An 11,142-nucleotide genomic window follows, 5' to 3' on the forward strand; every position below is an offset into this window, starting at 1 on the left:
AGATATAAGGGGGCCTTGATACGATCTAGGTCCCGAAGGTTTCTTGATGAGCAACCTTCTCGTCGGGCCCTGAGTGATGAAAGAGAGAATGCTCTTGCGAAGGAAATATTGGAAATTCAGTATGGTGATTGCACATACAGTGATGCGCCTGGTATTCTTGCTGCTTTCTTCGACTATTATCGGAAGCTGTTTGGCAGTTGCGAAGATCCAAGTCAGGGTTTCGATTACAGTTCCTTGCTCGGAAACTTCCCTCGACTTGATGATGAGAAGTGTGCTATAGTGAAGGGACCTATCACTTTGGATGAAATTCAATCAGCCATTTCTGCCCTGCAGAGCCAGAAATCTCCTGGGCCAGATGGTATTACTAGCGAATTCTATAAAACATTTTCGCCTTGCCTAGTGCCTGTTTTGATGGAAGTTTTCAAAGCATCTTATGATGTGGGTGTCCTGCCTCCCACTTTTTATTCTGGGCACACAATATTAATTCCCAAAAGCAAAGATACTAATCGGTTGAAAACTGTTGAGGGATATCGTCCAATTTCCCTTTGCAATGTTGATTACAAAATTTTTGCCAAGGTTCTTAGCAGTCGTCTGCAGCTCATCATTATGGACTTGATAGGTCCGCATCAGGTCTGTGGTATTAGAGGCCGCAGTATTCAAACACATATCCATATTGCACGTTCAGTATTAGAGACAGTATCAGATGAGATAGGCCAAGTAGCTCTGATTCAAATTGACTTGGCTAAGGCGTTTGATAAAGTTCGGCACGATTTCTTGTTCGCGGTCTTGGAGTATGCAAATATTGGTGACGTCTTGCTCAAAGGCATAAGGCTGTGCTATAAGAACTCCTATACAAGGGTTATTGTTAATCAGGAGCTAACGAAACCAGTACCACTAGAAGCATCTGTTCGTCAAGGATGTCCACTGTCTCCATTGTTGTTTGCCCTATATCTGGAACCCCTCTGTCTCAGTATAATTAACAGCGCAGCTATCCGCGGTTTCTCTCTGGCTCAATGTGAAGTTAAAGTTTTAGCTTACGCTGATGATGTCGCCCTCTTTTGTTCTGACAAAAAGAGTGTACTCGAGGCTCTAAACTTGACTAAACAGTTCTGCGATGTATCAGGCGCGGCTCTTAATTTAGAGAAATCCAAAGGCTTTTGGTTGGGTCATTGGGGAACTAGGCCAAGCCAGTTCGGTGGTATATGCTGGAACTGTAGCCCTCTTGAGTACCTAGGCGTTCCGCTGCACCAAGTTCGCAACAGTACAGCCTACTGGGATTCACAAACTGTAACTCTACGGCGGCAAACACAGGCTTGGATGGGTAGGGAACTCTCAGTGTTTGCGAGGGCACAGGTCTGTAACATTTTTTTGTTTGCAAAGCTCGCGTATGTCCTTCAAGTCCTGCATTGTGCGAGGAGGAAGGTGCAAGCAATACATAGAATATTTGCAGCATTCGTTTGGCGCTCTCAATGGGAGCCGATGAGGCGTGACAACTTGTTCCTTCCCTTAGAGGGTGGTGGAGTGGGCCTTGTTCACCTGTTCGTGCATCAACTCGTTTCCCGTTTTTTTCTTTTTCAAATCGGCAAACGACCCGTTTCTGGTAGCTGTGCTCATTAGGCGGCCTAGTTTTCATTTGCCTTACTTATTCGCACCGACTGTGCAGGCTCGTGAGGGGACTTTATGGGGATTTCTTAAGGAGGTTGCTGACACTTTCAATTTTCTCACTGTGCGCTTCTCTTTAGATTACCTGTATAGCCTCTCGAGAAAGCAGATGACCCAGGCTCTCACTGAGTCTTTGTTCCCTACACCATTGTATCGGCAGCCTTATTTGGGGTCTTTGGACATCAGTGTTCTAAAGCGTGTTAGGCGGATGTGCATTCAGGCAGCCGCTAAAACGTTCTTTTTCAAACTACACACAGCGACGCTGCCTGTCAAGACATTTCTTAATGACAAGGGGATGTTTGTACCCTGGAATGTGAATTGTCGTCTGTGTAACGTGCCTGAGACAATTGATCATTGCTTCATCCTGTGCCGTGATGCCATGTTCTTTTGGGACATACTACAACGAACTCTTAAGAAGGACATTGAAATTACACCATACACTATTAGATTTCTGCCTGTTGACAAAAACTCTGTTGTGCCTTATGACGTTTTGTTTGTGTTGATGAGACTATTCAGTCTTTGGAAAAGCCGTATGATGGACAGACATGCCGAGCCACCAAGATCGTCCAAATCTGTGTTTCGGGAACAGTGTGCGTTGGTGAGGAGTGTATATGCTACTCGCGACGAACCTCCAAGCTGGCTGCCGTGCCTAGATGCTTGTGTGTGCCTCCCTGAATTTTGATGTTTTGATGGGGATGCAGTGGTGAGTTAGGGCTATGGGGGGCTCATATTAAGCAGCCCGGTAACTTGAGACGCGAACTAGTCTGATTGAAGTTTCCTCCTTTCTACAGAAGTTCTTCCATGCAATAAAGAAAAAAAAACCCAGCTACAGTACAGTGGTAGCGCACCCGGCTCGCAATGCAATGTTCCACGGTTCGATTCCTCGCTCCGGCGCACTTTTCTTTTTCCGGTAGGCTCGTAATAAATGAGTATATCTACTCCTGCAGAGGGCCTACTCTTCGAAGGAGCGCGGCGACTCTGGGAAAAGGAGTGGAATATGGGACAAGCGTATACTCCATCAAAAGGAGTTCCCAGCACTCATTCAGTTCTTAGAGTGCGCATACATATAGGAGACAAATCTCCAACCTGTCAATTATGCCCAAGCACCAGAGGGGACTTTAAGCACACTTGCCAAACTTGCTCTAAAAAAACCGAAACCTCCATTTCAAGGAGCGATGGGAGGCTGATCTGCGCAGCTCACAACCGGAGCTACAGCTTCGCATCGTAGGCTGGGCCTTGAAGGTCGCCGCGGCCTAACAGTGCCTGGTCATCTATAGAGCGGGACGATGGCCCGTCGCCGTCCTGCTCATCCCCCTTCCCTACCCTCACCTGATGCACTGAAGTGGATCAAACAAAGTTCTTACCAACCAACCAAGACCTCATAGCACGCTCCTTTAATTAAAATTTCTTTCTGGGCGAGTTTGTGCGTCCTGAATTGAAGAAATATAGCAGCGCTAATTAATACATGCAGCCACAGAATGGGACAAGATTTACGAGAGACGTCTTGTCTCGTTCTGTTGCTGCATGTGTTAGCGCTAGTATATTTCTTAGGTAGCACTCTCCTGTTCCTGTCATTCTCTTCTGCAGGTAATCGATTTGAGTGATCCCTTAGTTGTCCCCTTAGAGCATCCCCTTCCCAGGCGACAAAACGGTCTTTACTTTCTCTGGAGCGTTTCCAACAGAGATTGTCGACCACTTTGACTGCTGCTTCGACCTGGGTGTGCAGTGGTCGATACATGCTTCGTCAGCGGACACGAATCGATGCAGAAAGTCCTGTAGACTGCGGTATAGGTTCGTCAAACACTGCATGGAAATGCATGTGAAGAAACACACTCGACATGGTGAAATGAAGAAAAACGTAAAAAAACATTGACGTTTCGGCACCGCTACGGGTGCCTTGTTCACAATATTTTGGTTCACAGTCAGCAAGCGTGGCACCCTTCACGCACAAAACATTTTCGCGCGTAATTCTTCCCATGAGATTTTCCACTGCCCTCCACTAAGATGCCATGGCGACTTACCATGACGTTTGGCGAGGCAATTTGAATTGTATGCCCACAGCGGGCTTCATCTTCTGTGTATGTACTTCCGCTCCAATTTCTTGATTCGATATTAAACCGCCTTCAGCGTCGGTGTACAATCATCAAGACCATCATCCATCTGCGCTTTGGTCTCGCGGTCGTCCACATGACTAAGTAGAAAAGTTTTACTACTGCACGGAACTCTTTATTTTTGTGGCAAACGTTGGTACGCTCGTTTCAAGCGTATGTCGGGCGTGAACAATGCTGGGCTTCTCACTGGTAATGTGAACTGAGCTAGACTAAAAAGTGGCGTTTGCTAGTCTTATAGCGTCATAGATATACAGACAGATCTCATTGGCATCCTCTTTGAATCGGAGGTTGCGAGCGCCACCTTGCATAATAAATAAAATGGCTGTTTTATTTATTTCATGCTTTTTCTAACTTTTAATCCTATTCTGGTTCTTTGCCATTAGAAGAAAATTTTTTTCTGATGTCGTCAGCTATATTATTTCGATTGCTGGGACGGTGCGTTACAATTTTTCCATTCTGCTTTTACACCGTAAGTATACTTACCTTCTCTTGACCGTCCCTACAGCTGATTTGTTAATTCTGCTTTCACTGCCTCTAAATTTGTTCTTGAGGAAAGGAAAGGCGCAGTAACTCTCTCACTCCCTGGTCGACACCTCAACCGCGCCGTGAGGATAGGTATGAAGGAGGGATTGAAAGGAGGAAGAGGCGCCGTTGTGGAGGACTCCTGAATAATTTCGACCAGCAATGCGCACAAGACACAGGCGTCGTTTGCGTTTCGCCTCTGTCGAAACACGGCCGCATCGACAGGGATAAAACCCGTGACGTACCGCCACAGCAGCCGTACTCAGATCTACTGGAAAGCTCACCATGTCGTCTTTGATGCCTGGATGTATAACTTTGCAGTGTACCAGAAGTTGTTTGTTCTACACTGCTTCCGCATGCTTATCTTATTTTTATATTGCCTCGTTCTGAGGCAACCTGGTATAGTTCAATAAAGAAGGACACTGCCTCTTGAATCATAATACAGCGTTTCTTTCGTGACTTCGCTCTTTCTGGATCTGTATTTGCACAATGACTCTTTTGCCTCCATTTTAACACGAGAGCGTTAGAACCCCCATGTCGGAAAAAATTGTACGATGTCGGCGACCGTTTGAAGCCTCGCAGCTGGAGCAAACTGACCGTTACGGCAACCTAGGTGGGCCATTTAGGTCACGTGACGTTGTGGCGTCATCACAACCTGCCAACCGGATCTCAGGGCAGTGGTGCATCGCTTAACCGCTGCAGCGCTGCTGCCGGAAGTGGTATGAGAACTCCTAGCGACCTACAACTGTAAAGAACGACCAATTCTGCATATAAGGGCATTAACCCATTAACGCTATCGCGTTATGCCCTTAAGGCGGAGCTTAAGTGTCCCCTCCAGTTTTTTTTTTTTTGCCCCCAATTATCAGCACCTCGGTTTCGCGGGCTTCCTTTTTGACGTTATTGTTAGCTTCTTTTTCTCTGTTGTGGCCTGAGTAGCCTGTCGTAGCCTTTCTAGTACTTCCTTTTCCACCACCTCGTGTTCACTTTTTACTGTACAAGTGTGTGAAGTCTTCGGCTGCGCCCACCTTTCTTCACCCATTTTTCTGAGCCTCTGCTTAAAAGCTATTGCGATCTGTGCTTCCCGTGCTTCAAAGCGACCAACCCACATCCCCCCGTACATCTTCGTTTGTTGTCAACAGTTCAGTTGCGGCGCAATCTCACAGAAATTGACCAAACCCACTAAATGCTCCTTGTACAGTGAGGGCAGACTGCAGCTGCAGATATTGGCTTGCAGGTTATCAGTCCCCGCGCGGGCGCCAGTAATTACTTAAGCGGTAGCTTCTGTCGTTCACAGCTGCTCATTTAAATTTCCACTGGAACAGCGTAAACGTGTTGAGTGACACTCTCACACTATTCAAGCATGAATAGATGTCTTTTTTCGTAGTTGTGTTGGGAAGACACCTAACCAACCATTAGGAAGCCGAAGGCGACAGTGTTAGAAGCAGCAAACGTGTTCTTTCGACTCTCCGCCTTCGCTGCACGCACACGAGCTCGCTCTTCTGCAGATGCCTAATGGCTATTTCACATGCAAGCAAAAACGCTAGCGAATCTTGCCGCCGCGGCGCAAAAACCTGTCGCGGCAGTGAGCGGCGAGGTTCCAACAAGGTGAAAATTTTCGCTGCGACGCGCCGCTCAATCGCTCAGTCGCTTGCATGTGAACCAGCGTTAGACGCTCAGCTTCAGCTTTTCTGTCTCTCGCAATTCCACGTCCTCCTGTGGCCAACGGCGCTTTGCTCCAGCCACTCGTAGATCTGCATCGCCTTGGCTGTCTACGCCACAATGCTGCAGACTCAAGTGCCGTACAGAGGCACATTGGTGAGCGCGCGACGTACGTTTACGCTTCGCCGCCGTCTTTCGAGGCAACCGGCTCTCCACTCACCGAAATTCCAGCGCTCGTCGAATGCACGGCGTACATCTTCAGCGACAGCTGACACGAGTGTGGAACGCCACTTCCCCGATTCTCTACACCCACATCCACGTCACGCACCCTGTCACAAGACTGTGGTCGCTACATGTCTGGATGCGTCAACCACAGAGCAGTGGAAACTTTCCACACGCTCCGACTGCTGCGCAGCTGGCACCGCGTAAACCCCTCATCCGTCATCTGCCTTGCTGTCCGGCGAACGGAGTCTCCCACTCATTGGTTGATTGCGGTGTGACGTCATGACGAGTGCCGACCAGTCCTGAATTAGTGTGAAAACGGAAGCGGCTTTTATGCCTAAGGTCCGCTTTAACGCTATTGCGTTAAAAATAAGATGCCGATAATCTTAAGTCTAAAGAAGAAAAGAGTGTTTAAAAAAGCAGGCCTGCACGTTCTCAAGGTTCTCTAAGTTGAATGACTTCATGCATTTGTTTGCGCATGCGCTGTCTCAGGAGCCGCTGATTTCAAGAGGCAGCGAACGCATACGAAACACCCTGAAGAGTTTTTTTCTTTTATTGCATGCCGTTAAGTGCTGCTTTTTTGCCCTGAGCTCTTGCCCGCAGATCTCTTCTCTTGAATCGCAGGGAGTGCACCGCATCACATCTGGATGGTCTTCGTTACGCAGCCAATGACGGTGCCGAGGACGACTCTTTAGGCTCCTCGCTTTCTTGAGCCAGGTCGTTTTCAGTCGACACATCGTCACCACTGCTGACAAGAGAGAGAAGAAAAATAAAAGGCACAGATTACAAAGCAGCAAGGTTAACGATATCAGCCGAGCGTTCTGTAGGCTTGATAGCGACAATAGGCTGGAACGGAGTGCCCAGACAAGTGTCTGCTTGTGGTAGTACTGAACGCAGGAAAAGAACAGGAAAATATAATCGTGGCATCGCACAATGCGTGGAGGGGAGGTTTTGTAGACGCTACTCGGTGCTTCACTTCCTGCATAAATTCTGCTCCGCTTCTTGAGAGCGTCGGGCCTGCAGGAAACGTTGTGACTTCACCGCATGCTTACTGACTTCGCATACTGACTTCATTTTCTTTTTACGCCCTTTTCTGCTTCACCTTTATATCCCTCGATCCCTTTCCCCGAGGTTCAGGGTAGCAAACTGGTTTTTTCTTCCGGTTAACCTCCCTGCCTTTCCTTCTCTTCCTAATCCTTCTGCATCAATTGTAGTAGAAAAGAAATTATACTGCACTATTTGTCTACTGAGCTGCGAACTAATGCAAATGCAGTTTCTGAAGGTGTACCATGCGATGTGGTCTGGTACAACTCATTTGAATCTAGGACTGGCTTTCAGTGGTTTCTGCTGATTTTTTGTTCTGCCCAAGTTGTTTGAAGTAGGCAGTGTGCCAGAAATTCTGAAGGAAAAGGGTTAATTCGGCTAATTTACGGCTTCTTTGCTATAATTTTTTTATGTGCATTCGATGCCATGCATTTTATAGCTACTCATGACCACTGAAACATTTCCTTACATATCTCTAGTTATCGCGGCTTTTATGAAAACTTCTTGGCGCTGGTGAAATGGGAAAAAGCGAGCACTATGTTTCGAAGCCGCTTCACAAGACAACCCAGACACGGCGCCGGCATATACCTCATGAATTCGTGTACCATTTCATCTTTGTGTGCCTATTTTGTGGTACGCATACTGTATAGCCGGAATGGGTCATGCGTAATGCGACTTTAGTTGGTCGATTTTAGTTGGCCTGGTGCTCTGCTTATCTGGGGTGATATAATTGGGAAATGGGTCTTTGATCCCACCTTGAGTAGTCGAAAGCACCTTGTGCCTTGGCGCTCTTTGGCCATCGATGCCATTGTGCTATAAAAATCCACAATCATCAGTTGGGGGATGAACTGCGTTTATAGTACAGCAAGGGTAGGATGTTGTCTTGGAGTAGTCGTGCATCATAGAAAAAAAAAATGAATTTTGGGTCAATCCCACTGTACATTGCACTTCGTACGACAAAATCACACGTACCCTTGTCTACGTGTAACCATTTCTGTTCGCAGTTTACATGAGCCTTCAAAAAATGACGTAAATATAAGAATAGCGTATATCTAACGTAGCCAGGGGTGACGAAAGGTGCACGTGGTGAGAGGGGCATTAGATAGTTATAGAGAAGGGGGGGGGGTGCGGCGCGGTTGGCGCAGAACGAAGCTATTATAATTCTTTTCGGGATATTTTTGCCGTGCAATACAATCGCGATGAAAAGAAACGCGAACAACGCGGCGCCTACGCGCTCCACTTAGAATGTCCTTCACAGCGTTCTGCCTGGGTGGTACGAAAAAGGCATCCTCCGAAAAAGACTGAAAAAGACGTCGTCCTAGAACTTATCATGGATGACTGTAGCGTATTTTTGCTATCACCGAAGTAAAAATGTGTCCGCTCTGTCCGCATTTCTTTCATCGGGCCCTGTACATAATCGGGCTGATGACGATGACCCAATTTGTTCGCACTTTTTGCCGGCACTATTCCAAGCATTTCCTGAAAGAATTCGGTAGGAAACGCTAGACAGTAATTATATATATATATATATATATATATATATATATATATATTATATATATATATATATATATATATATATATATATATATATATATATATATATATATATTAAGGAACCCAACAGTCACCGGAACCAAGGTGCATAGGGGAATGTTTAATTTTTTTTTAATGTGTTGTGCATATCAGTCGGATAATAATACTAATCTATCGCAATAAAGAAAATTACTTATAAAGCAGCAGAAAAAACAACCATGCTGCCGGTGGCATCCGAACCCACGACCTCCGAATATCGTGTCAGTCCGGTGCTCTACCAACTGAGCTACGGCGACGGCTGTCCAATCTGCTGCTCTCGTCGGTATTTATGTTTTTTGGGTGTAAGCGAACCTTGAGAGTGTTCACCAGCGCCACCCTCGTCCATAGGGGCGGACGTAGCACGTCCTGTAATACCGCGAGTGTGACGTGGAACGTCATCTAACGGCGAGGGCGGAAACTGTGCGAGAGCCCTGTTATGCTACCTATGCATCAAGACTGCCAGAATCGAGACCCTCGTTATGCTATTAGCGGACAAGATAAAGGAGATGAGGGGGCTCGTTTGACAAACTTATGAAGGGAGCCAACAGTCACCGAAACCAAGGTGCATAGGGGAATACTCTCAAGGTTCGCTTACACCCAGTAAACATAAATACCCACGAGAGCAGCAGACTGGACAGCCGTCGCCGTAGCTCAGTTTGGTAGAGCACTGGACGCGGTATTCGGAGGACGTGGGTTCGGATCCCACCGCGGCATGGTTGTTTTTTCTGCTGCTTTATAAGTAATCTTCTTTAAGCAATAGATTAATGTCGATATTATTATCCCACTGTTAAGCACTACACATTAAAAAAAATTACATTCCCCTTGGTTTCGGTGACTGTTGGCTCCCTTCATAAGTTTGTCAAACGAGCCCCTCATCTCCTTTACCTTGTCCGCTATATATATATATATATATATATATATATATATATATATATATATATATATATATATATATATATATATATATATATATATATATATATAATATATATATATATATATATATATATATATACCAAAAATTGAAGAAACATAACAGGATTTAATTCACGACGTTTCGGCTGGAGGACCAGCCTTTTTCGAGTGTAGTACAGCGTTTGAAACACGCAGTTTTTATAGAGTGCGCGAGGTACAAAGTTTACAAGTTTACAGCAAAGCACGAGTTCAAAACACTAGGGGGGGGGGGGGAGGGAAGAGACCAGGAAGAACATTTTTTCTCTTTTTAACAAAGGAAGAGAGAGAATCGGTGACAATCTAAGAAGGCGTCTCCTAACCTGAATGCAGGTGTTCCCAAGGGGCCGAACAAAATGTTTTTAATAACAAAAGAATAATAAGAATAATAATATAAAAATATAAAAAAGGGGGGAGATTCTTTCTCACCACCTCAGGGCTGCCTTGGAAAGGCCCTCGAGGTGTCGCTCCTCTCAGCATTTTGGTGACAAGCGTGAAGGGCTCCGACCCCTGTACAAGGAGGAAGCTACATTCCAGAGAAACTGGTAGGGGGGGGGGGAGGAGGGGGAGTAAAGAGGAATGCAAACGAGGCCTCTAATAAGAAAAAAAGACGAAAAAAGAAAAAAAAGAAAGTAGTGAAAAAAGGAAAGAAGAGCCATTGTACAAGGGCTTGGTAATATGCATTCAGAGAAGGGTGGTGGCAACACGAGAGAATACAAAATAGGACATTAAAAAAAAGGGGGGGGGGTTCTTTTCCACCACCTCAGGGCTGGTTTGGAAAGGGGTGAAGGGCGCATTTTGGTGACAAGCCTGAAGGGCTTGACCCCTGTACATGCAGAAGACAACATTCAGAGAAACTGGTAGGGGGGAAGGGAGGGGGTAAAGAGGAATGCCTACGAGGCCTCTAAAAAAAGAAGAGAAAAAAAGAAACAAAAACACAAAGACAAGAAGAATAAGAAAAAGAAAGAAAATTAGGGGGAAAAAAGGAAAGAAGAGCCATTGTACAAGACGGAAATATCCCTTCAGACAAGGGTTGTGGCAACACAAGAGAAATCAAATAATACAAGTTCCTAATCAATCCTTAGAAGGGCACTCGTACACACGCATACAGATACAGACAAAAGACGAGGCTAACAATAAATCCAACACCAGAAACGAACTGCAATGAGTCGGAAGTACAATCTACCGCAAGACAAATGACCATTCAGAGTAAACAGTTCATCAATGTATGAAGAGAAGACGACATGACAGCAAAAAATGAGGGGTGGTAACAGCATATGGGCGACAATATAATACAATAGCGCGACAATACAACATTAGAATAATAATAAAAAGGGGAAAGAAAATAGCAGTAAATGTGGGACAATGCAAGTGAAAAAACTGGGGACAATGCAAG

At 45.7% G+C, this 11,142-nt stretch overlaps 1 protein-coding gene and 1 non-coding gene across 3 annotated transcripts in view; both read right to left on the reverse strand.

The window, feature by feature from the left end:
* Positions 1-6,744: 6,744 nt before the first annotated feature.
* The window catches only part of LOC144094331 (uncharacterized), a 15,275-nt gene continuing 10,877 nt past the window's right edge, over positions 6,745-11,142 (reverse strand). Inside the window, exon 7 of one of the 2 annotated variants that reach the window (XM_077628305.1) lies at positions 6,745-6,921. In XM_077628305.1, coding sequence (XP_077484431.1) covers positions 6,834-6,921 — 88 coding nt within the window. In that variant the 3' untranslated portion in view covers positions 6,745-6,833. Of the gene's footprint in view, positions 6,925-11,142 lie in introns of both variants that reach the window. The other variant, XM_077628297.1, reaches the window with a different exon arrangement.
* Positions 8,976-9,052, reverse strand: TRNAV-GAC (transfer RNA valine (anticodon GAC)). Its single transcript is given in 2 exon segments — positions 8,976-9,011; positions 9,016-9,052. It is a non-coding gene; the product is annotated as a tRNA-Val (tRNA).

The sequence above is a fragment of the Amblyomma americanum genome, chromosome 1 (genome assembly GCF_052857255.1).
Source record: "Amblyomma americanum isolate KBUSLIRL-KWMA chromosome 1, ASM5285725v1, whole genome shotgun sequence".
NCBI classification, from domain to species: domain Eukaryota; kingdom Metazoa; phylum Arthropoda; class Arachnida; order Ixodida; family Ixodidae; genus Amblyomma; species Amblyomma americanum.